Genomic DNA, 27,395 nt, shown 5'->3' on the forward strand with positions numbered 1-27,395 from the left:
TATAATTTTTATAATTTATTAAAATAAATAATCAATCAATAAAATGAAAATTTAATATTTTTTAAATTTTTATAATATATTACTACATATAAGTTATAAAACAAACTAAAATTAAATAAAAAAAACAAAGACAATTCTATCATTTTATATTACTGAAATCAAATTCATCTGACATGTATGCGAACCAAACAGAATATGGAATTAGATTCTAATTCAATTTCCTGCCAACCAAACATGTTTCATATTCAAATTTCAATTTCAATTCTTCACAGAATCCAATTCCCTCGTAAACATTCCAACAAACCAAATACACCTAAGAAGGATTCTTATACATTACTTGTATCATCTGAGTTGTATGATAATAAGCATCGGAAAAATAAGTACCAAACCAATCAGTTTGAAAATTGCTTTCAAACTTGTGAATGAGTTTAGTTTAGCCTGCAACAGTTAAATTCACAATAAAATTCACTTAATTATTTTCTTTTGCAATGAAAGTCAAACCCGAAAGCCTCTTTAGATGAGTTCATAAACCAAAATGATCAAGTAACATTCATTTCTTAAATATAGGAGCTAAATCAAGAAATCCATTAATAATTGAAACAATGTTCGCAACTTAAAACACCCAAATCGTTCTATATCTATATGGTGCTTCATCCTCTACAATCCTAAACCCGATTGTTTTCTTTTACTACCAGGGAACAAAAATGAAAGTAAACCCAAACCCCCACCTCCACATTAAAGACCTGCAAAACCGAAATCTCATACCTGGTTCAAAACCTACCTTATTCATTTGCTGTCAGTGAAATCTGCATCAATTACATCCCCATCAGGCCCCTTGTTCGATGAATCCGAAGGTCCAGTTTCACCACCAGGTGCAGGCCCAGCAGCACCCCCTTCTGCACCAGGTTGGTTGTAAAGCGACTGGCCAAGCTGCATGACTTCTTGGTTGAGGGCAGACATGGCATCCTTCATACCTGCTGTTGAACCCCCCGAAATCACATCCTTGAGCTCTTGCAATTTTGCCTCTACTTTCTCTTTGACTGGACCGGGAACCTTTTCTCCAAGCTCTTTCAGCTGCTTCTCTGTCTGGTAGACAACAGAATCAGCCTGGTTCTTTGTGTCTATAGCATCTCTTCTCTCCTTATCCTCCTTTGCAAACTTCTCAGCTTCCTTTACCATTCGATCAACCTGAATAATTTTAACAACAGAATAGGCAACAATTAACTATCTATACTTACATCCAAACCCAATGAATACACACATTTGCTAATGTCGTGAAATAAGTGCAAATAATTATTAGACATCTTCCGAGAAATTTGTCTGTGCATCAGAGGAAAGCATACCTCATCGTTCGGCAAGGTACTAGCACCAGTAATGGTGATGTCCTGCTTCTTCCCAGTTCCCTTATCAACAGCAGTGACAGAGAGGATACCATTGGCATCGATGTCAAATTTGACTTCAATCTGCGGAACCCCCCGTGGTGCTGGGGGGATACCATCAAGACGGAAACTGCCAAGAGATTTGTTATCCCTAACAAACTCTCTTTCACCTTGGAGTACATTAATCTCGACACTTGTCTGACCATCAGCAGCAGTTGAAAACACTTCTGATTTGGAGGTTGGCAGTGTTGTGTTTCTTGGGATGATTTTGGTCATAACACCACCAAGAGTTTCTAGACCAATCGACAAAGGTGTCACATCCAAAAGCACAATATCACTGACATCTCCAGATAAAACACCAGCCTACATTAGAGTGACAGATGGTAGAAACATGAAAAATAGAGCTTCAAACAATAATATGAAAAAATTGCAGCAAAATCTAAATCAACCCTTAACATTCAACTGCAAAGGAACAAGTGCCCTAGACCTATTGCTAAACTTAAACAAGACTGAACCAACCTGAACTGCAGCACCTAAGGACACAACTTCATCTGGATTGACTGTCACGTTAGGTTCCTTGCCAGTCATCTTCCTCACAAGTTCCTGAACAGCTGGAATTCGTGTTGATCCACCAACAAGGATAACCTCATCAATGTCTTTGAAAGAAAGTTTAGCATCCCTCAAGGAATTCTCCACAGGTGTTTTAAGCCTTCATATCATATTAAATAGACAAGAGAAACTTAGAACCCCTAGTGATTGAGCCCAAAAATTAGGAACAATATCAACATATTCTCCTTTTCTTTCCGTGTGTCCTTTTTCTAATTGAACATTATAAAAAAAAGATTGAAATGATGGTGCATCTACCTGTCAAGTAGGTCTGAGCACAATTCCTCAAACTTAACCCTGGTTATGGTGGTCTCAATGTGTTTAGGCCCATCTGCAGTGGCAGTTATGAAAGGTAAACTGGAACCAAAAAAGAAAAAGCTTTGTCAAGCACCGACAAACAAAATACGTATACACAAAGAAGAGGAGGGATATGCCTTATGTTTGCTTGAGTCAAAGATGATAACTCCATTTTAGCTTTCTCAGCTGTCTCAGTTAACCTCTGAAGAGCTTGTTTGTCTTTCAAAAGATCTATGCCTTCATCTCTCTTAAAGTTCTCAGCAAGCCAATCTACAATTCTCTGCACATAAAATAAGACATATAGCACATACTTCAGTGCAGAAAAATACACCTGACACAAAGAAGAACATTCAGATTCATCAAGTACACCTACCTTATCAAAGTCGTCACCACCCAAATGAGTGTCTCCAGATGTAGAGAGCACCTCAAACACTCCATCACCAACCTCAAGCACTGTACAATAATAAACAAATCGACAATCAAGCATTTGCTGATACATTAACCAATAAACAATAAACGAAACCACTATATATGTAGATAAATAGTTTCTCAACAATCCACCATACCTGAAACATCAAAAGTACCACCTCCGAGATCAAAACAAGGATGGTTTCGTTGTTCTTCTTCTCAAACCCATATGCCAGTGAGGCAGCTGTAGGTTCATTGATGATACGGAGAACCTCTAACCCAGCAATTCGGCCTGCATCCTTTGTTGCTGTCCTTTGGGAATCATTGAAATAGGCAGGGACAGTAACACAGCTTTTGTCACTTTATCATTCAAAAACTTCGAAGCATCATCAACAAGCTTTCTCAAAACCTATATCCAAGACGAGAAACAACACATTAGGTACAGAAAGATTCTAAATTTCTAAGGAAAAATAGCTAACTCCTTAATTATAATGCAATCATGGACTAATGCCCAAACCTTAAAAAACTTCGTCGTTAATGCTAATAAACTCAAAGTTCCATAATTTTGTTTTTCAAAACATTTTCAATTTCTAAAGCTTAAAAGTCAAATAAACTCGATAAACATAGGAAATATAACTCAATTCATGACTGTAACATAACAGTGGAAGTAAGAAGCCATTGATAAAATATACCTGAGCTGAAATTTCCTCGGCGGCGAATTGTTTACCAATGGCAGGACAATCAAGCTTGACATTCCCGTTTTCATCTCTAATAACCTTGTACGAAACCTGTTTCGATTCCTCATCCACTTCCGACATCTTCCTTCCGATAAACCTTTTCACAGAGAAAAATGTATTCTCAGGGTTCACGACGGCTTGCCGTTTCGCAATCTGCCCAACTAGCCTATCCCCAGTCTTCGTATACGCCACCACAGACGGCGTCGTTCTCTGCCCTTCAACATTCGTTACAATCGTGGGCTTACCTCCTTCCATGGCCGCCACCGCCGAGTTAGTTGTCCCGAGATCGATTCCGACTACTTTCTCATTCACAACTCTAACCGGCCCAACATTGTACCGTTGAGAGTTGCTAGTTTTTGCGAGTCGTAAGAAGGCGGCGTTTAACGGCGATACTTTGGCCACTCTTTGACCGAAGAAAACCGTTCTGGGTGAATGGTGGTTGGGTTTTCTTGACGAAGAGAAACCAACACCAAGGGCGTGGATTTGGGCAGTTGAAGAAGCCATTTTTTATATTTCAAATGTAACAAATTAAAATAGCAATCAAAAGAAGGATGAACGGAGAGTGGATGAACTAAGAAGAACCCAATTTCGCAGGGGAAGCAGGGTTTGAACTGTTAGGCAAAGGCAAAGTTAGGTTCGGGGTTGGTGAGAAGTAAGAAGATAATAGTGGCGGAGAGGGCTAGAAAAAAGATTCCAGAAAGATCTAAGTGTTGGGTTTTGATTTGATAATTTTGTCAGTGTTTGGATGGCCAGAAAGATCCAGGTAGCTGGAAAATTTGGGCTGAATGCTCAAATGCTTCATTGCTCCATACATCACTAAGTCTTGAACAATGCCTCAAAAGCCCAAGTAAAAGTTTCCATCTTTTTATTTATTTATAAGGAGCTTGATGAAAAAATAAGTTCGTAAAATATACATTTGTTCACTTAAAATTTTAAGAGTATTGTTGAATCAAAATAAATGTTCAATATTTTTAATGTTATTATTTTTAGTGTTCAATCCATAACGGTAATTAAAAATCATCAATTACTCAAAATTAAAATCATATTTAAAAAAACTCAAATTTCTTTTAAATCATAACCCAAAAACCTTAAAACCCATAATTCCAAACTACATTATCAGCAATCGTCAAATAGTCACTTGTCATCAGTTATCCACTGACCATCTACCGCCGTTATTATCTCTCAAACCCTCTCAATTCATAAACTTAAATTTCTAAAATTCTCAATACCTAAATAATTAAAATCTCTTATTGTTGTTTGATGCAATAACAATGATAAACGACCGTTTGCTGCAGTGGTGATGATTGACGATCATTCGGTATAGTGACAGTGATAGACATATGAGATTTTTCGAGGATTCTTTTTTGAATTTCATGGTCTTTCTTCTTCGTACAGTCTTACATTAAGTTTCGACTGCTGGCTAAAAATTTAGGGGCGATTATGTGGACAATCGACAAGGGATGGTCAACAAATTTTGGACGGTAAGAACTGATGCTTTGGGTTTAAAAGTTTTTAGGTTTTTTTTTTATTTTAGAAAAAATTAGGGTCTTTAAAAAATATAATATTTATTTAAAATTTAAAAAAAAATTAAAAAAAATATAAATATAACACGTGTCATTTTTTGAGTGATTGATAATTTTGTAATGACTTTGACGGGAAAAGACACTTAAAATTATAATATTTGAAGATGTTAAAACCTAAAGTGTAATGACATCATTTTCCCTTGCAATAATGTTGGAGTCACCAAGCCTTGTTTTCTATTAGACCCAGTGTCTCAGCCCATGTTATTTGGGGCTCATACGTTTCAAAGTGCTCCTTCTAATTCAAAAGCCCTTGTTTCCTCTCTGCCAAATTCAACAGTTCACTTTCTCTCCACAGCCTCGAAGGTTAATCTTATTTCGTTTCCCTTCTGCTCAAAGGTCAGTCTTATTTCGTTGTCGCACTCCTCGGCGGCGGTGTTATCGCATTCTCTTCACTTTCTTTATTCATTTACTTACCATTTAAGATCCCTTGTTTTGTATCTATTTGGATTTAATAGATTGCATTGTTGAGTTATGATTTGATATTTTTTAGCTTGTTATGATGAAATTTCAGATCCACATAGTGAGCGAAGTTTCGTTTTTTACTGGCTAACCGTTTAGGGTTTAGCTTCATGCTAATTGCTATTTTTTTGAAAACCCTTTTGTTATAGCTTAACACTTTCTGTAATGGATACATGATCTTACAATTGAATCGAATTCCGAGTTGAACATCCCTAGATCTTTTGACTCCTTGTCTAGCATAACTCTTTTTTGTTTATTCCTGTGAATTTTATGTTTTGATAGTAAAGTTTGTTACTTTAGCTCGTTGTTTTAGATTAAGATTTTTGTAGAGTAACTTGCTTATATTTCATGTGGAAATGGCATTGTGAGAATTAAGGTGAACTGTATCAGTAACTTTTTCCTTAAGGCTTGATTATATTTAGGAACCTGATAAACTCTGTGCTTAGCACCTGAGGTTTACCCTTCTGTTTATTAACTTGTTTTTGGTATAATTATATACCACCCCTTTGTGAGTTTATTCCTGTTTGGGGTACCTTATTGATCTGTTTCAAAATCAAAGTTACACCAATTTATGGTTTTTGATGTAATTGACACATCAGTGATGCATGTCTATTCTATTCAAATCGTGTTCTTCCAATTAGTTGAATTGTTTTGATAGTGTGCAAGATACTTTCTTCTTTTTTTTTTGCTCTTATCCTCTTCTGAGAAGTATATTTGTGTTGTTGGCATGCTGGGAAAAGGGTCAGGATCATAGTTACATTAATTTGCATTGTAAGTTATGAAGTCTAGTCCAGGATGGACCAATGCTTTCAAGATACAATCATATATCTTTTATGTAATATTTGTTTTCTATGATATTATATTACAGGTTGAAGCTGAGAGAAGTGTATTTTTGTACCTGCTAAATACCAACCCAAGGTTCGAAGATGGAAATTGTTCCAAGGGAGGTTGAAAGTGCTTTGTCAGGTCCAAGGCCTATGGAATGGTCCACTGTTCCGTACACTCCCCAAGCTCCAGACAGAAATGGAAACAAACGTACATCAAGTCTGGAGTCACCAATAATGTTGCTTACCGGACATCAGAGTTCTATATATACCATGAAGTTTAATCCAGCTGGGACTGTCATCGCATCGGGATCGCATGACAGAGAAATTTTTATGTGGAATGTCCATGGAGACTGCAAAAACTTCATTTTTCTAAAAGGGCACAAGAATGCAATCTTGGATCTTCATTGGACCACCGATGGATCCCAGATAATATCAGCTAGCCCTGACAAAACGTTGAGAGCATGGGACGTTGAAACAGGGAAACAAATAAAAAAGGCAGAACACTCATCTTTTGTGAATTCATGCTGCCCATCACGGAGAGGACTACCTCTCGTTGTTAGTGGATCTGATGACGGAACAGCAAAACTTTGGGATATGCGTCAGAGGGTGCCATCCAGACATTTCCCGATAAATACCAAATTACAGCTGTCAGTTTCTCAGATGCATCAGATAAGATCTTCACAGGTGGTATCGACAACGATATTAAGGTTTGGGACTTACGAAAAGGTGAAGTAACCATGACACTTCAGGGTCATCAAGACATGATAACAGGTATGAGTTTGAGTCCTGATGGTTCTTACCTTCTCACCAATGGCATGGATTGCAAACTCTGCATCTGGGACATGCGCCCTTATGCACCACAGAACCGCTGCGTAAAGATTTTTGAAGGGCACCAACACAATTTTGAAAAGAACTTGTTGAAATGTGGCTGGTCACCAGATGGAAGCAAGGTCACAGCTGGTAGTTCGGATAGGATGGTGTACATATGGGACACAACTTCTCGACGGATCTTGTACAAGCTTCCTGGCCACACAGGATCCGTGAATGAATCCGTCTTTCATCCCAACGAACCGATCATCGGTTCATGCAGTAGCGATAAGCAGATTTATCTAGGGGAATTCTGAACTGTGCCATAGCTTCTGCCGCTTTCTACCGAACTGATTGTTAGTGATTGGAAGGGTATCTTAGAGAAGTCTTATTTTCCTAAGTAGGAAAGTTGTATTTTATCTCTGTAGTTTTAAATCTAGAACATGGCATCTTTACTGATAATGTAATAATAGATTTTGTTATTTTCTAGCCTACATTGATATGACCCCAACTTGAAAAAATGTGCTGGAAATGGCTTGTTTTTATACCTAGTTGCATACATGGGAATTTATTTTAACTACTTTTATCATGAAGGGGTATAATCAACGTATAAAATTCTAGGAGATGAAATGGATTATCTTGAAAATATAGAAAAATCTAAAATGTATGTTAATTTGAAATTTTCAAGAAGATGACTATCATCTGTCCTGTTCAATATATATACACGTTTGAAAAAAATATCACCAAAATAAAATAAAATAATTTTAAAATGTAATCATCATCATTGCTCTTGAACATAGCGTTTAATCCTCATGTCTCATCTAGTATATATTTTTGCTCATCAATATCACACAACGTATACACATAGTCATCAATTATTTATTTATTTTTTTGTAACCACCCGTATTTAATTGCACACAACTTCACTTAACAATGTTCAAATTCATTAAAAACATGTTCCTTTTTCTTTCTAACCTAGCTAATGATTACTCCCCTAGCTATACCATTTTTCACGAAAAATCAACTTAAAGTCTTCATCAATCCAAACATTTATATCTTTTTTATTCTTTATCAAGAAAAATTTGGGATAAAAAATAATCATCTTCATGATGAAACATTGTTCAATTATAGAATCTTGGGACCAATGTATATAGGGAGTCGGAGGAGCTCTTGTTCCTCTCAATGATGCCGCTGCTGAAGTCGCCGTTAGCTTGGCCTTGCTTCCGCCGCATCAGTTGCCCACTGGTCGTTTTTTTTATAGGATTTGGACCTTATAATAAATCTAGACTTTAGAACTACTCATTGAGTTTGATATAATAATTATTACTTATTTCTCAAAAAAAATGTCACAAATGGTATTTATAATTTGATTAAATAGTCAATATGCTACCTACAGTTTAAAGTGTTTTATTTTGAATTCTGAATTATAGGTAATATTTATTTTAAGAACTTTTAATCATATGATAATAAACACTCAAATATTTATGCAGAAATCGTATTTAAATTTGAGATCACAAAAATAACAATCATCCTTTTAGCTATTAAGATAATTTGATTCGCATTTCTGAATTATAGTTATACTTGAAGAACACCATTAATTAATGTGATTTTTTTATCCCTCTCACATGGAAATAATAAAAGATTAAGGGCCAACATTGAGAGTTGAGACCAGCAAGTTACTTATTGGGCCTACATAGTTCTGCTTGCCCATCAACCAAACCCATGCACCGTTTGTCCCTTTATTTACCTCAAACCTGCAGCTCTTCCCCTTCGTTTCTCTTCATTCTCTGGATTCAAATTAGGATCAAAACCCCATCATTGATTTGGGATTTTCAGGTCAGCTTTGACTCCACCGTTCCATTTAACTCTTTTTTTTGTGTGTGTGTTACTGTAAAAAGAAAGAAATCATTGGACTAGTTTCTAAGCGTGAGAGAACGGTTATTGTTTAGCAAAATTTTGGATGAACACTTTTCTTTTTCAAGTTCTTGGCTTAAACTTTTATGAATCTAATTTTTCTGAGTGATATGAGAAATGGGTTTGTATTGGATGGTTGATTGGTTGTTATTGTTTTTATGATTAGATACACATATTCGTCGATTTAATAATTGTTTAAAGGATGAAGTATGAACAATGCCCGTTTTTGTTGCTGTGAAGTTTTTGCTTGAAATCAGTGTTATCACTTTGTTTGAATTTCGATGCCTTATTTTCTGTTATGTTTAATATTCTGAACATCACTGTTACCTAACTGCTTACACTTTCGTTTCCAGAACCAGAAAGTACAAAGTAATCTGTTGATACCAAAGCAAGTAGCGCGTGTATTTTGAATAATAAGAAAAACTGGAACTGTATATAGAAAATGAATTGCACTATTTTACTTTGTTAGGAACAATAGAATTTATGTTACATTTCAATTGGCTATTTACTTTTGATCTGGAGAAGGGGATTAAATCTTGGTTGTTGAATAGGAGTCATGCACCAATCAACAATGAAAGCTCAAAAAGTATATCAACATGATGTGCTAGATAATTTGGTTATTCTTCTTGCTTGTCAATATATATTCATGTATCATGCAAAAGATGATTCCTTGAATTCCCGGAATATAATATTGAGAGAGAGAGAGTGGTTCTATCATTGACTTAGGACTACAAATGAATAATCAAGTGACCCATGAATCCATCAAGTTTCGATTGTTTATTTGCAGTCAATTATGTTCTTGTTTCCTTCCTTTGCATAGCTTCTTAGCAATTTTAGGGGGAAAAGAAGCAACCAAATAAACCTTAACATTTTTCGTTCTGTTTTCCATCACTCAACAAGACGGGAGTTCTACCATCTTTTTCTTTTTCATAATTTTTACTTTTCCTCAATTTTCCGAAGAATCGTATGGAATGACGGTGTTAATTTTTCGTGTTTTTCTACTCCTTTCCCCTTTGCCAATTGGACTCGTGGAAGATAATAGACTCATATCTTGGTGAATTTCAGCTTTGAAGGTATTAACCCATTGGATCAACTACTTGCTTCGAGATGGCCGGCTTTTGGCATTTAACAACCTCGCACCCAAGACTAAGAATTTGGTAGTTGCTGGGGGTTTGTCAGCCTTCGTCTTTGGTGTATATTTCTATACCATGAGAGCAGTTGGAGGTACGGATGAACTCCAGGTAGCTATAGATAAGTTTGAGGAGCAGAAAAAGCTAGAGGCAAAATCAAACAGGGGATGAAAGGCTTGAGCTCATCACTCTTTCTGTCATAATGTATTCAAGAACTAGGTAAAGGTAATTTGTATGGCAGACAAAGTTATGTGGTTAAACTCTGTGTTTAATTGATTGTCTTTGTTGGTTATACGTTTTATATTTATATTACAGTTAATAATAAAAGTGACCTATTACCTAATTTTTTCCTTGGATATAGTCTTCAAACTGATTGTTTATGTTTACTCTTCTTGGATCTGGACTGGACATGAAAGAGCTTACGATCATTTATCAAATTTTTGTGATCAAACACTGCTTATTGTTTGAAAAGCTCAAGGCCTAGGCACTTTTTGTGTTTGTGATGTTTCCCCTGATGACCTTTCTCAGGATAGGTTCGAAGAAAAATTTCACATGTGTGTATATGTATATGTATATATATCGTTTATCTTCAAAGGTTTGGCTAGTTTATATGGCCAAATGTGGGGATTATGGATGACCTTAAAAACCTCAGTTGTCTCGTTGCCATTGATGACCTCCTTGGTGACCTCAAGAACACACTGGCCTTCCATCTTGCTGGTCTCATTGATGGGTCCACCGCTGGTTTTCGGATTGGTGAGGAGCTCAAAATCCTACTTCCGTGATCTTAGAGAAGTTGAAGCTTGAATCATGATATAATGAATGTGGAAAGTTGATTTGAGGTTATTAACTTAAAGGGTTTATCAGAAGAAATCAAGGCCTGAGGTCAAGTTTTTTATTTATTTATTAATACGAGGTGACTACAATGAAATATTTGTTTAAAGACTCTCAATCATTTAAAATATTGAATACATATATCTTTGATATATATGATGTTCGAACTCGAAATTTTAAAATATAATAATAATTTTTTAACCATTGAGATTGCAAAGTAAGAGTTGCTGCATTGAAACCTAATGGTCCAATTTCCCCTAGTTGTTGGAGATTATGTGTTGGTCCATGTTGCACAGTCCATATTTTACAGTTTTGGTGGGTCTTTGCAATTGATTATTGTTGTACTTATCTTGCAAGCTGTATAATCAATGCCTATGACCGGAAAGAGGTATCTCTCAGATTGCTGGGGGAGTTATTTATGCCTCTTGTATCACGGTATAATTTACTACACTTGTTACGAGTTCATTTATTTTAATAACTTTTATAAAATAAAATTTCTCAAGTGAGGGACTGGGGGCAAACTGCGAGTCTTAATTTTTTTTAGGATAAACTACGTATATAGTCACATATTTTTTTTCGTGATTTTATTTTGATCATTTAATTATTTTTAAATCATATTTAATATTACTTTTGAGTTATCAGCCGCTAAAAAAACGAAACCGTTGATATGGTATTTATTTTATTTTATTTAAGGATGATGTAACTTTACTTTATCATAATACATTAGTATTATTATTAATTCGTAAAAATAATTAGACAATCAAAATATAACCACAAAAATAAGTTAGTGAATAAATATATGATTTTATCATTTTCTTTAATGATGTAAAATATTGTTAAAGTAATGTGTAGTGTTAATAATTTTGAAAAAGATATTAATATTGTTTTTTTCAATAATTTTACATAAAATTATGGGCACCGACCAGCTCAAGTCTAGAGCCGAAAACAATGATCCCCAACCAATTTGGATTTTTTTAATTGTCTTCCTAGTTTTTTAAGGTTTTGCCTAGATTAACATAGATTGACTCGTGTCGTATACCTAGTTTTGACGGATAAGTCTCATAATTAAAATTTTTCACATACACAATACTCCAAACTCAAAACTTATTTAAATAATATTAAGCTGCTACTTGAGCCAACTCCTTTTTTTTCCTTCATATTTTTAATTTGTCCTTTTGAATTGTATGCATTTAAAAAAAAAAGCTTAAATATATTTTTCCCGCAAATATTTACTTATTAAAAGAATAAGGGTATGTTTGTTTGTCGTAAAATGAATTATGGAATTGGTTTTTTCCGTTCGTGTTTGTTTCACGTAATTCGTTTTCCGGAAAATGTTTTCCCGTGTTTGTTTCACGTAATTCATTTTCCGAAAATATTTTCCAGTGTTTGGTTGGAGAAAAACTGGTTGGTCAGCATAAAACATTTTTCTGATCACAAAATTTCCTTTGTGTTTTCTGGAAAATGACTTACGGTCTGATTTTCCATAAGTCATTTTCCGAACTTTTCACTTCAAAAAATAAATACTCAAAATAAGTTTATTTTATGAATTTAATATTAATAAAATATTTTAATATTATTTTCTTCAAATATTAATTATTAAAATATTTAAAATATTTATTAATATTTCTAATATATATTTTTAATATTATAATAAATTAATCAATTATATATAATAATATAAGATATAATTTTATTTTAATAATATATAATAAATTATTATATATTTAATAATGAATAATATTATTTATATATTTAATATTAATCTATAATCTAATAATATTTTAATAAAGATATTTAAAATACTAATTAATATTTTTAAAATATAATATAACACTATTACTTTAATAAATAATTAATATAATTTATAATATTTTCATTCCACTAAAATATACCATATAATATTTTATTAAAAAATTATAAAATAATATTTATTAATAAATAAATTATTTTAATATTTTAAAATAATAATATTAAGTTTTATGATAAATAATATTATTTATTGTATTTAATATTTGTAATAAATAATTTTTAAAAAACTCATCAACTACTGGAAAAAAAAAGATTTAAACATCTTCCAAACATCGTAAAATTTTTTCAGATGTTTTCAGAAAAATGTAATTCATTTTTCGGAAAACATTTTCCAAAAATGTAATTCATTTTTCAGAATTCAAATTCCAGTAATTCATTTTTCATAATTTAATTTCCAGAAAACCAATTACAGCCAAACAAACACCCTAAGATTCTTTTCGAATTCTATGTACTTTTATAAATAAATTATTATATTAATTTTTTTAATATATAAGCCCTCAAACTAGAACGATTTAAATAGGGATTTACATAAAATATATAAAGTCTAGAATAACTTAAATAGCAAGCAATCTACACAAATAATATATAATCCTAGAATAATATCCAATTCAATCACAAGTTGGAATATAACAAACTTAACAAGATAGATTGAATTTTATCGACTTGATACAAACATCACTTGGGGTTTCGGTTCTTATGGATTAAACATTTATTTATATAGTTGAAAACTTTTAAACATGAATTTAAAGACATAATGCAGTAGAAAATCAAAATCGCCATCATCATCTTAAGCTGGACTTGTCTGTCAAATATCCAGCTAAATGGAACCTTGGGTGCTTGCTTGGCCCTTCCTTGAGCTCTCTCTTCCAGCTTTCGGATTCTTGGAGCAAGTCCACACACATAATCCTGAGCTTTACGACCCTCTGCAGATAGTCCATTTATCTCCGTCACCTTCCATTTGTTAACCAGGAACTCAAGTATATCAGCATAGTCTTTGGCAGTGTAAACCCCAAGCCTTTGTGCAACAGCTGAGAAATTATCAAAAGGTTGTCATCTCGGCCATCGTACATCAAGTGTGCCGGCATGGAGATTTTTCCTCATCATGTCAGCAAATGTCTGGACTGTTGCATCAGGATCGATCTCAAAGAGCTTTTCAACGATTTTAGTATACGCAGTCTCGTGGCGCTTTTCATCCGAGGCAATGTTACCGCATATTTGAGCCAAATTATTATCACCGTGCTCCTTCGCGAGTCGGGCTGTATTCCCATGGGAGATGAAAGTTGCCCTTTCTTGGAATGATGTGTAGATGAAACCCAGATATGGGTTTCTGTACGTTCTCTGTACGTGGATCCTATAAATATACATAAGAAAAATTTAAGAAATATGACATCTTGCATGCATGCTTTTGTAAATGTTCGATTATTCTCCGAAATATAACTCCATGGTGGTACACTACACGGGGAAAATGTCACCAGGGAAATCTAATTCCAGAAGTGTTTTAGTGCAATGCTTTAATCAAATCAGAAGATGAACAGCAAAGGATTCGATAAAGTTTTGCATGTTACTTACCATCCCCGATCCGATCAAATACTGGATTGTCTTCTCAATCTGCCTCATGTCAACTCTTCCAGACAAGTAGAGATACTTATTAAGTAGATCACCATGCCTGTTTTCTTCAGCTGTCCATGCCCTTGTCCAAATTGCCCAAGGAGTAAGGCTAGCGCCTGTTTCATCTTGAACTCCATCAAGGGTATTAAGCATGGTTTGGTAAGTTGGAAGAGCTTCCTCCGTGATCATATCACCAACCAAAACAACAAAGTAATCATCAGGAATCTCCTTTGCCCTTTCCCTAAGTTCTTTGACTCGGTCATAAAATCCATCCGATGTAGGATCCGGAAGAAAATCATGGGGTTGCCAACATTTCTCAACTGGTTTGAGGTAAGTTAGAATGTTGTTCTCGGCCCAGTCCTCCAAAGATTTGAAGATCTCAATCTTCTGAGGTGGCATCGAGTGTGTGACCTGAACATGCACCTCCCTAGGTGGCATGAAAGGCTTTTGAGATTGTCGACCTCTCTGCGTTAAGTAAATGAATTCGGGATTACATTCTTATCGATCAGATATGCCAGTAAGGATTAAAAGGTAACAATGAATTGTAAGCGAGCAAAGCCCATCTCATAAATTAAAAAGGGAACTCACAACAAACGCAAGGAAAAGTGCATCAAACAAACAAGCAAAACAGATGGATCAAGAATGGACGACAAAGATGTCAAAAACCGATACCAGAAAAGCTCAAGGAAAATTACTTTAAATGTTCTTTTTCCAATACACAAAGATTCGCCCGTGCTTAAAATTTACAAGGATTACCGTCGAATTTGCTTTATATGGTAAAGGAAAGAATGTCAAAAGTATCAAGACTAAGTTCAGTAATTATACTTTTCAAACACATACAAAATGATACAAGTTAAAAGATAAAAAGAAGATAAAAGTACCACATCTAAAGAATTTTCAGTAAATTATGCAAGAAAAAGAAGGGATGAAACATATTCTGAACTACTTTTACCAAATTGAATATTCTTTTCAAAATATATTCAATTATATTTTTAAAACAATAAAATGAAGTTATTTAAAGGACAAACGAGAAAATTAGGCTATTCATCAGCATGTCTAGAGAATCTAAACACTTCCACCAATTTGAGTTTTCTTTTCAAAGATAAACTCAACCATTGAAACAAATGGAAAATTGAAAGACCCTTTTGTGGAGCATTCACATGTTTCGAAATCGAGTTAAAGCTGCACAAACAACGAAATAGCATATCATGGAAAACCCATTTGCTTCCAAGTATGAGCATATGCAGTGACAGGAACAAGAAATCCAGGTATCTTGCAGTCAAACCAATATAAAAAAAACCAACAAGAAACGCGCATATCGAAATAATATACTTGAGAATATACTAAGAGAAGAAAAAGAAACTATCATGGAGCCTTCACATGAAAGCGACACAAAGTTAGAAGCTTAACATGACAGGACCTCTTTCACTCTAAAATTCATAGCAGGCGATAATTCCAATGAAGCACAGAACTGAGTCTAATACCAACTTCTCAAAGTCTCAATTTGATAATGAAAATAAACCACCCACCAAACACGCAACCACAAAAACATCAAAAATAAGATGGTAGGCAAATAAATTCATAAAAACGACAAAAACAACCATTGAAAGAACGTGCTTTTCCTATAATTGAACCTTGATTAGTAAAAATAACATAGGAAAATATAAAAAAATAGGAATGAACTAGAAAGTACAAACATTTAATAAGAAATAAACCTTATTTAAGCGGTTTATAAATTAAAATGATCATCCCAAACGGAAAACTACGTTAGAGACCATTGAACAAAGAGAAAACCAAGATCAAAGAACTTCATTAGAGACCATTAAAAAAAGAGAACACTAAGATCATAACCATGAGTTAGCAAAAACACAGAGACCTAAATGAAAATCAGCAACAAAATCCAAAATTTGACAAGAAAATATTAAAGATGTAACAATGAACACAGAGGGCACATAAAAGGGAAAGAAAGAAGCCTACTTGGAGCCAGAACGAAGAGTGGAGGCCATGAAGAACTTGGAGATCGGAGGCTTGCCATTGGAGAAAGAGAAAATGAAGGGAGTTTTATGAGATTGAAAAGTGATGGGGTTGAATTTGAGAGTCATTTCCCTTTTGCTATTTTGGAGGGTTTAAGAGCTTTTGTTTTCGTTTTTGTTGAGCTTTGGCATCTGCACTTTCCTCCACAGAAAGTGAAAAGCCTTTAAACTATTCGAAATAAGCATAGCCTACTTAACGGATACGGAATTGGTTCCGTTTTAACATTACCACTTACTTTCGTTTCAATGACTAATTACCCATCATTTACTCATGATATTTTAATTGGTAAACTACCTATTTGATACATCATCTATTCCAGTATCTCTGTTTTTTAGCCATTCAATTGTTTTTTTAAATATTAATGCTGCATTTTATTTCTATTTTGGCACCTATTCTTATATTTGATTATTGATTTAACATAAATAATGATATCACATGATTTGATATTAATTTTAGTTTTTAAATTTACACATTCTATCAATTTTATCTTAATTTAAAATAATTAAATAAATGCTCAATATTAAAAAATATCAATTTGTTCCACATTTTAATTTGAAATAATTATTAAATTATAATAATTTGATCCTTTTCTTTCTTTTTTGGCTTTTCGTATTCTCCTACATCTAAACCCTAGCTTATTGATATTATTATTTTTGTAACCTTTAGACCCAACCTATGCGTTTCGACTAAGTTTAACGGATTACATTAAAGATTCTTAAAAACTTTTACCAAAAACGTTATTCGATAATTTAAAATAATATTACAAATGACATTTATAAAAATTATAATAAATAACGATAAAACCTAACTCATAATATAAAACTAAAACCGATCAGGTAAAAATAAAAATGTAATAATTCTGGAGCACAGTAAATCAGATATCAGTAGCAAAAGCAGTAAACATCATAAAAAGATAAGCACTTCAAAAATAATGCACATGTACAATCCTCAAAGTGACTGAAACTGAGTGTCTATCCGAGAGTATCTGAAAGGGGTAAAACAGTTTGAAAAGTGAGCTAGAGGTTCAATGTGTCCCAACAGTACAGAAAATAAAAACATACAGTTATGCTTTTAAAATCATTACAGATCACATTTATTAAAACATCATAAGAGTTTTTTCAGTTTAAAAACTCATAATCGTCCTCTAACCGAACGCCATATGCAGTTCCCCAGAACTGCATCCATAAGGACTTACCCTATGTCCGAAGGGAGTAGATGCCAACCTAAGGGAACACCTTGGGTCCATAAGGTCTTACCCTAGCCAAAATGTAAATGCCCACTTGAGGGGAGTGCCTTCAAGCCTATAAGGACTTACCCAATGCACACAGCAGAGGAGTCACCCTAAGGGAGTGCCTTAGGGTCCATAAGGTATACCACTAGGCCCATTAGGCCCAGGCCAACCAAAGAGTCGTCTTAGGTCCATAAGAAATTACCAGTCCGTGCAGAACCTATAAAAGGAATTAAAGCAGCTACTGAACCTACCAGAGTCTTCATACCATATCCTAAAGTACCCCGAAGAAAACAATTTTCACACAGTGACCAGTTGCAGCCATAAATCAGAGTTCAGACAGATCATCGATTCAGTAAAACAATCTCCAAAATCGTAAGTCAAACAATCATGCTTTACATTTCAGTAAATCGAAAATCAGATAACATACAGTAGTCAAACCAGATCAAACATTATATTTCAAATCAGAGAAAACATTCATGTGCACATGAGATTTCAAACAGATATTTAAAACATTTACTGCACACAAGGAACACACCTCGATAATAGGGTCAGTCCGGAAGATCTATCGAACCAGCTTCACTAGGCTCTTCAACTTAACGGGAACCTAAGCCATATCAGAACATGGTCATATTCGGAATAATATTCTAAACATAATAACTACTAGGGTTATAGAACTATACGTGTATTCACGGCCTCTCGAGGAAGAGCGGATCGGGAAGAACCGGGTCGAGCAGTGAAACGGTCAGGAGATCCCTAAGTACCTTTAACATACCATAACAATAATTAGTCATTGATCATTTAATTCAATTAACTAAATTAAAACAATTAAATAATATGCATTTTTCGGGTTTACGAGTCAATTCGGGTTTGAATTTGGCAAAATTGACTTCAGAATCGGACTCAGGATGTCGAAAAACATAAGATAGGACTTTTCGAAAATTTTGACTTTTTGGTCAAGTTAATGGTCAACGATGGCGGTCAATGGGCGGTCAAATCAGGTCATAGGCGGGGCGGGTCAGCGGGTCGGTTCAGGTCGGTCAGCCCATTACAGGCTATCCACCACTCAGCGGGGCGGCGCGTGCGGCTTACTAGGAGGTCGGAAAATTCCACAAAAATTTCTAAAATTATTTTAAGGGATTTTGAGTCACTTACCCAAGCTCGTTTCATAATTTTGAACGGCGGAGCTCGATTTTAAAACGTCATAAACTTTATCTTCCTCACCCCTTCACATGTCGGTGACAACGGAGACAAAAGCGACACTGGTAGGCTCGGAACGATGCAAGGAACACGATGGTGCGGGAGGTGTTGAAAACGGAGCAACAATCAACGACGAATCGACAATTTTCACGACGGTGGGTTAAAAAAAACTTCAAAAATTCGAGTCGAAATTCACGGCGTTAGATGATGTTTCACGACGAGATTTGCAAGGTTTTGTTCACCGTCGACGAACCAAACGGGAGTGGTGGTGCGAGATGGAACGGCGGATGACGACGAATTTGACTGTAGAAGAAGGGTTGGCATGGGTGGAAATTTTAGTTTTTGTTTCTGGTTTGAAACCAGAAACCATACGTTTAACATATTTATTTTTTTTTCTCTGTCGACACAAAATGGGTAAATTTAGAATTAGGTCCCTGAATTTTCTTCAACTTCTAAAACGGCCTATAATTCTGAAAACTTTTAATTTAGCCCTTAAATTTCACCAAATTAAATAAATTTTCATCATTTTTTTTTCAGGTTGTAACAATTTTTATCTCCGATACCCTACGTTCAACATTCCAAGCCACGATAGTACCTCTCTGCACCCTCGTGCACTGCGTCGCACCCCTTCAACCTCTTCATGTATTCGTCCCAAACGAGCGTCAGGATACCCTCATACCCTTGATTACAGTATTCCCACATTCCCTTTCTCTGATTGGTAAGTCTTATCCCTAAATCTTTTTTCCAATCCTTCATAATTATATTCAGTGTAAGCCTAAATCCTAAATCCCAAAAGCAATTTAGAGAAGATGAAAGAATTTCTTTCCAATTAGGTTTCGCCAAAATGAAATAAAAGAAATATTATTATTAACTTTCTAAGATACAATTAACTTTAATATATGTCTCAAATTGATAACTCAAGTTTTCCTCGACACCTATACTAAAATTCTCTACCAAATTCCACTAGTTCACTTGTTGGAATAATTGATATGAAAAGTTTCCACATTTGCCTCAATTTCAAATTGGTCTTTAAACATCAATTACTACATTTTAGTTTTCAATTTAATTTTTAATTAAGCCAACCTCGAATAAAATGAACTCAATCGAATATGATTATATTCTCAATGACTTAAATTAATATTTAAACCCTTTAAAAAATTTGATCATTGAACTTAGAAAAATTATGGTTCATAATTCAGGGTGTTACGTACACTTTATTAGTTTTGTCCTAATTAAAAAACCCTTAACATTTCAATATTCTATTACGACTTCAACCCTCAGCATTTCATTTGAAAACTTCAATACACCCACATCTTGCATACGTATCAACCAACGCTTAAACTCCTCCAGGCCATCGATGGGGTTACTTTACTTTTTCACATCTTGTAGTAATCGGTAAGAGACTTACCATCTGAGTTTGATAAAAATCTGGCATAATATTCCTTTAACACATCTTTGTATCGAGGAGGATCAGCCTCTGATGTCAACTCATTGATTGAGCTGAACGTTTCGTGAAGCAAGCTAACATGTCCTTAGAAAGAGCTCGACACTGTAATTCTGGGACCTGCATTCTTGTTTACTGCCCTATGCCTCACACCCTTCAACTTGTCATTTGATATAATTTGCCATAAACAACTTATGAGTTAGTGGCTATCTGGAAACAAGAATCTCAACCAAATCAGAATATGGAATTGTATGACCTGAAGAAGATCTCCGATGTTTACAATCAGTCCCCCTCGAGTGGGTGAACATCTAACCATTGGCCCTTGTGAAGGGCTTGGAGACCGTTGATTTCATTCTGCAAAAGCACGTTCAAGAAGCCTGGATCCGTATGTTTTTTCCCCAAAGTCAGTTCGGGTTGGGGGCAAGGCGGATAGTAATGGCACACGATGCTACACCCTTTGCCACACCCCATCGAGCCGAGGTGGTCTGATCGGAGTCCGAGTGCCTCCGACAGCAACTCGAACAACGTTTCTCCTAACCTTCTGTTATGCTTTACATACTCTATGGTTGATTTTCAAAAGATTGAACAACGAATTCATTTGGTCATATATGATTAAAAGATTTTAACAGTGTGTGTTTACTTGTATATACCTGCACACTGCTGGGATTTTGCTGGGGTCAAGATCAGAACGGAAGGAAGAAGGAAGAGAGTGTCTCTCCAATCAGCAGTTTTTGATGTATACAAATCAGTGTTGGAGTCGAACCTTACTGGCTTTGTGGTGTCACGACTGTACATCTCTTTCTTCAACTCCAAATCTTGCTCGTTAAACATACGCACCCCATCTATCATCTCATCCAGCACGTTCAAAGGGATCCCATGATTGGTTACTTGGAAAATACCCCACTCTGTTGATGCAATCTTAATTTGGTCCACCATCTCCTTACGCCGGCTATCGACTTCCATGCCACTTAGGTCGACGATGGGAACTTGGATGTTGTTGTTTGTGTGTGTAGAATTGATGATGACCTCCTGGGAAAGCTCCTCTGCTGGTCGTATGAACATCTTGGGGATGTTTACTGTGCCGGCATCTATAAGTCCTTTAACACCGGCTTTTGTCTCATCGAATTTTTCTTCAGCTCCTTAGCTCTGCTGTAACCTGTTGAGGCTTGGGATGCCATTTTTCTCCAGTTTTTGATGGAGTTCTTCGATGACTTGGGAACTCCGGTCAAGGAAGATAAGTGTTAGGACCTACCCCTCATCTTTTTACACGTTTAGAAAAGGGAGACTTTGATTATGACTGAAATGTTTGGGAGAACAGTGACATAACTTGAATTATTTTGTGATTATCCAAAACTAATGGAAAAGTGACAAATTTGGATATTTACATGAATAAAATTATGTATAATTTGAAATTTAATTAATTTTTTGATCAGGGTAAATTTAAAGGTTACAAAAAGGAGAGTTGCTGCATAGATTTGACTGCCATTTTACAATAGAGAAAATTCAGTATGGTCTTATTGAAGCACAGCATACATAAACCAAGGAACAGAACAGTAGGACTTAAAATACAACATAATTATCTTACTTCCAAGTTGAGGAAAGATACAAATTCATCATATCAGATTTTAACAGCTTCGTATTGCTCCATGAATTCGTCATTGAATTTCTTGAAACTCGACATGATTTCAGGCTTCCTCGGCCGGTAAATAGTCGTCCTTAAGTGGAAGACCCTGATCGGAAATAACACATGTTAGCTACGAACTTGTTTGAAGCAGATTAGAAGAACCTATGAACTTAAGCATAAACTAATCTATAAGTTCAGGTTCTAACCTAGGTCGAGGGTGTCACAGCTTTCGCAAAAGAAAACAGGAATGATGAAATGAAAATAAAAATGAATGGAGAAGTACCCTTCTTGACCAAATCCAGAACCAGGGACAGTGGAGATGCCAGTTGCTTCCAATAATTTGAGGCAATAGAAAAACATCTGGAACTTTTCCTGCATTTTTGGATGCTTCGATTGCTTTCGGAGGCAAACGGATTTGAGGAAAAAGAATACATGGCACCTGTATGATTCAACAAGAAAGATCCAGAGTAAAAACACAAGAAGGAAAGATTTGACATTCTCTGTTCAGAAACAACTATTTTACCTTCAGTGAAATTACAAACAACATTTTTGCAGCTGTTGAATCCATCGGTCATCATCCTTGCTCTTCTCCTCAAGGATTCAAGGATTCCTTTGCTGCAAGTTTAAATGGCATTGTTGATTAAAAAGCTAAAGGAGAAATCTCTTTCTTCATGACATAGTGAAAATCAACATCCCAATGCTCAAACCAACATTCTTTTTCAAGTAATGTACCATAGATTTTAAACCGTTAAAAAGGTGTATCTACCGAGATCAATGAAGTAATTATGTTCGCACAAATCTTTACAAACTTCGTCTTAAAAGGCTTACCTTTCCCGAACATATTGCCATATGAAATGTCTCCAGCTTTGGGGTTGACCATCAATCCCATCTGTCAAGAGAAGAGAAAGCTTGCTTACCTTACCGTCACTATAACTAGAACTGAACAATGAAGTGTCCAATTTCACAGAAATTAGCATGACAATAACTCACAAAAATCTGAGCAGGAACATTTGGACTGAGTGATATTGATGAAATCTTGTAGATCTCGTCAACTGTCTGAAATAAAATATCACAAAAGCAAAAGGGAACTGAAAATCGGTTCAATAATCTTAAATCATGACAGAATTTCGTCCTACATTAGGTAAGAAGAATCATACAAGTTTACCATTTGCAGATAACATCAATGTTGGAACAATTACATGTCTAATACCTTCTTCTATATGACACATGACCTTGAATTATAATGTGCTCCAATTCAGTTGGATTTCATTTTAACATGAAAGTTCAATATGGTAAAATTATTTCACATTCATCACCTATCGACATTTGGGAAATCGGGAGAAAATTCTCGGCTCATACCGTGGAACATGAAAATCATTAGGCTGGTAAGACGGCACAAACCTTTGGAGGAATGTTGGTCATCTCAAAGTACCCGCCTCGCTGCCCACATTCACCCCAATATCCTTTAGATACAGTGTGGAAAGAAACAAGCTGGACTTCCTTGCTAATGGGTTGCCCCATATCCATCAAAACCTTCCAGTGGTACAAAGGAAAAATATGCAAATAAAAATGTTAAAACTCCATGCCAGTTCGATCTAACAGGTAACTGCAAAATAGCATCTACCTTTCTAGAACTTATAAAGGGTCTCTCATCCTGGTATATATTCTGTTGATAAACCTCATCTCCAAGTAAAACTAAGTTTTCTCGGTGACAGAAGTTCAATACTTCTCTCAAGTTTGCTTCACTGAGACACTGACCGGTAGGGTTGCCGGGGTTGATGATTACCATTGCTCTAACCTGGTCATATACAAACAAAAAGCAAATTCAGCTTGTTGGCATGTATCAGGGAAAGAAAAGTTCATGCCAGAATAAAGATAGCTACAGTAGTATAATCCTGATGGGAAAATCAAAATGTAACAAACAGTTTCAACGAGTAGTACAGAAGATAACAATTATGTATGCCTAAGAGTCTTACTTAGGTTCTTTCAATCCATTATTTCATCTAATTGTGATGTCTTTGTAGTTTCAGACCTTATTTCTCAAATTCCTTCAGGAACAAGAAGAATATAATGCATACTAACTGTTATTCCGTTAAAGCGAGCCTGTGCAACTGATTCACGAAGATTATATCCAAACCCCAGTTTGCAGACTCTTCCAGATAGTATGGAACAAGAGAACCACCATAGAGAGAGATAGTAGCTGAGTAAAGCGGATACTGCGGGACAGGAACCAAAACCTGGAAATACAAAATTTTAACAAAAATATATCAGCATTATGCACTAAGATGGTAAATCTCTGTAGTCTGTACTATATAAGCCAGAAGAAATTGAACTAGGATGATTCAAAACGATGATACAGATGGTGAAAGCAAGTTCTAGAAAAATGGATGAGCAAAACATGTTACCCCGTCCCCTTGACCACGGATAATACAATTCAAATCTGCATCACGCCTTTGCTGGCACCATCCGTGAGAAATATGAGCTCCGGGTCACTGCATACCATTGGTAAATGAAGTGCAAACTAAGCTTACCACTTGGGAAGAAAAAATGAGAATTCTTTTGTGATATTATGAGTGATGACAACTGATCGTCACCTAGAATATCCATCACGCCTTTCGATGAATTCGGCGACTTCCTTCCTTATGCCCGGAAGACCTCGGGAATCGCTATATGCACCTAGATATATAGTGAAGGAACACAAGCTATTTATATTGCATACCATATTCATACCTTTTAAACTCTGAGAACTCTTCCTAAATCAACTATATTGCAGTACAATACTTAACAAACATATATATTAAAGAGAATTCTCGAGTATTTTAGGTGGTTTGACCATTATTTTCCCACAGATAACATGATGATGTACCTAGACCACCAGGAGTCAATGAAAATAATGTCTAGCTCTTGCAATTGCATCTGCAGGAAACAACTGTCCTACATTAGGATCATCTAACAGAAATGGAGCCTGGCATAGAGCAATCACCTGCAATACCACATTTTTCAACTTAAACATGATACTAGCAACTGAATGCACAAGCACAGCACAAAATTTCCCAACAGATAAAAATTGGAATAAATAGAACTATACCTGACGAGGGAAAGTCAGCGGCTTCTGTCCAAGAGCATGAGGGTTGCCAACATTTGTGAAAATAATCTGCAGACATCAAATTAAAAGCAGTAAAACAAATTACTACACATGAGAGAACAATATATGTGGGGAAAAAAGATAATTAAACCAACATTAAACACTCAAAAGACTGAACTAAAGCCAAACGTACCTTCTTCCCCTCCTTCTGAAGTTCAGAAGCTCGAAGATACAACTCACCTCTAACTGCATATTGAACTTCCTTCACATTTTCATTCAGTGACTCGTAATCTAATGCCTTAACACCCATAATGTCCAGGTTCGATAAACTTGGAACTCAACCTGCAAGAAAACTACTAAGAATGAATCGAACTCAACATTATGATTTGTATGTAAATTCTTAGTTGTTCCCAATCAGTAATATGTGATAATGAACCATCAGAAAACTGAAAAGAGCTTACCCGTGAACTCAAAAGGAAAGTGAAACACAGGAAGGCACTATAAACGAAGCTATGACGTTGGGGAAAGGGCCATGCACCGAATTCTATAAGTAGTTTTGTGTATGTAGAGTGTGTCGGAGCCTTTTCATATTGGGGGGAGGGCAAAATACAAACAAAAGTTGTTTTACTTGCATGAAGAAGAAGAAGGCAGTGGCTGAGAGCAAGGGAGTGTAAGTAAATGGATTATTTCAAAAAGAAGAAACAAGTGGACATATGTTTGACATGCAGCAATTATATTTGGTTCTGAAAATGAAGGTAACAAATGTTGAACATGCACCAACTATGCTTTCTGGAGTTGACACCAAAAGGCACCTTTCCACGTTTTAGTTTGAGCAGAAATTCTCTTTTAAAGCTTTCGGTTCAGTATTGTATTCGTTTTCAGAATAAACTATAAAGTTCACTATTCAATTTTACACTCATTTCTATTTTAATCATTAAAATTTATAATTTAATCACTCCACCCTTAAATCATAAAAAAAACATAGATAATCACAAGATATATTTAACTATTTTTTTACTATGACGTGATTTAGTTAAATCACTCTACCACTAATCATTAAAATTTAAAATTTAATTAAATCATAAAAAAATACTTTGTAATACAGAATAAATGTATATTTGAGATGATCATTCATTGAATTTGATTTAGTTGAATTTATGAGTTAATTTCTTAACTTTAAAAAATTACACTTTAACTCTTGAATATTTTGATAATAATATGTTGGTCCTTAAATAAGCTATCATTTTAAACTTGATTAATTTTCAGTTTAAAAATGCTTTGATATGACCTATGTTATGTTGTGTGACAAGGTATGATCAATGTATGACATATGATTAGATAATTTGATTTTGTGTTCCTCGATAGTATTTTCGATCTGATTTCTTTTTAGACCATAAAAAACATGTTACATATATAATAATAAATTTAACTCTCGATTTTTCAATTTATTTTGACACATTATTCTAAAACTAACTTTCATTATTTAAATATTATAATAATTTTATGTGCTTCATGCCGAAGAAGCATCATATCATTTCAAATCATCAAAGAGATTAAAATGCAAATTTTAAAAATTTGACATATCAAAACTTATAATGAAGTTTGGAAACACATCAAAACTTATCAAATTGTGGAGTGTGATATCGTATGCTATGGTGATATTGAACTACACCATGATGTTTATTTGTATAGTTGTGAAGTGTTTTCGAACTACGTGACACCGGGCATCTCCTTGGTGTCAATATGCATGTTTTGGGAATTCATTTGATAAATAGCATTGTTTCACAATTATATTCATCGACATGCATATGTCATGAATGCATTTACTGTAGTATAGTTATTTGTGAGATCGGCGAATCAAAAATATATAGACTGGATTAATAAATATAATAAAAATTTTATCTAAATTATATATTTTTATTTAAAAAATATAATGATGATTATATATATAGATTAAATCTAGAAAAAATCATTAATTGGATCAATAATTTTCTTAACGTAATCCATACATATTTTTAATTTAGGGTAAATTAACTATTTGGTCACCCCAATTATTACTTAATTTATGTTTTCGGTCACTCAACTATTATTTTTTTCAAAATCATACGCAACCTTACATTTTGGTTCTATTTTGATCGCCTACAGTTAAAAACTTAGCAATGATGTTAATGTGACATTTTTTAATTATTTTTCAATATTGATATTACATTATTTTATGGTACACATCAACAACACCGCTAATTTTTTAAAGACGACTGACCAAAACAAAATCAAACGTAAAATTAAGCGTATTTAGGTAATAATATGTAGTTACTAATAAGTAATTTATCCGTTTGAGCATGGGGTAAGCCATGGCCTAGATAAGCATAGGCCTACATATGCCCC

General features: G+C 34.7%; 1 protein-coding gene and 5 pseudogenes across 1 annotated transcript; 2 read left to right on the forward strand and 4 right to left on the reverse strand.

Annotated features, from left to right (window-relative positions):
- Window positions 1–723: 723 nt before the first annotated feature.
- On the reverse strand, window positions 724–4,009 carry LOC120139595 (annotated as a pseudogene).
- Window positions 4,010–5,249: 1,240 nt separating this feature from the next.
- Window positions 5,250–7,594, forward strand: LOC120139597 (annotated as a pseudogene).
- Window positions 7,595–9,134: 1,540 nt separating this feature from the next.
- LOC120139591 lies at window positions 9,135–10,436 on the forward strand. The gene is made up of 2 exons (XM_039154755.1): window positions 9,135–9,138; window positions 10,083–10,436. Exons 1-2 carry the CDS (start codon window positions 9,135–9,137, stop codon window positions 10,316–10,318), a joined length of 240 nt encoding a protein of 79 aa, XP_039010686.1. The 3' UTR covers window positions 10,319–10,436.
- A 3,026-nt stretch (window positions 10,437–13,462) lies between these two features.
- On the reverse strand, window positions 13,463–16,562 carry LOC120139592 (annotated as a pseudogene).
- A 4,142-nt stretch (window positions 16,563–20,704) lies between these two features.
- On the reverse strand, window positions 20,705–21,541 carry LOC120139583 (annotated as a pseudogene).
- Window positions 21,542–21,919: 378 nt separating this feature from the next.
- LOC120139593 lies at window positions 21,920–25,352 on the reverse strand (annotated as a pseudogene).
- Between the last annotated feature and the right edge of the window lie 2,043 nt (window positions 25,353–27,395).

The sequence above is a fragment of the Hibiscus syriacus genome, unplaced genomic scaffold, assembly GCF_006381635.1.
Source record: "Hibiscus syriacus cultivar Baekdansim isolate YM2019G1 unplaced genomic scaffold, ASM638163v2 tig00110763_pilon, whole genome shotgun sequence".
Classification (NCBI taxonomy): domain Eukaryota; kingdom Viridiplantae; phylum Streptophyta; class Magnoliopsida; order Malvales; family Malvaceae; genus Hibiscus; species Hibiscus syriacus.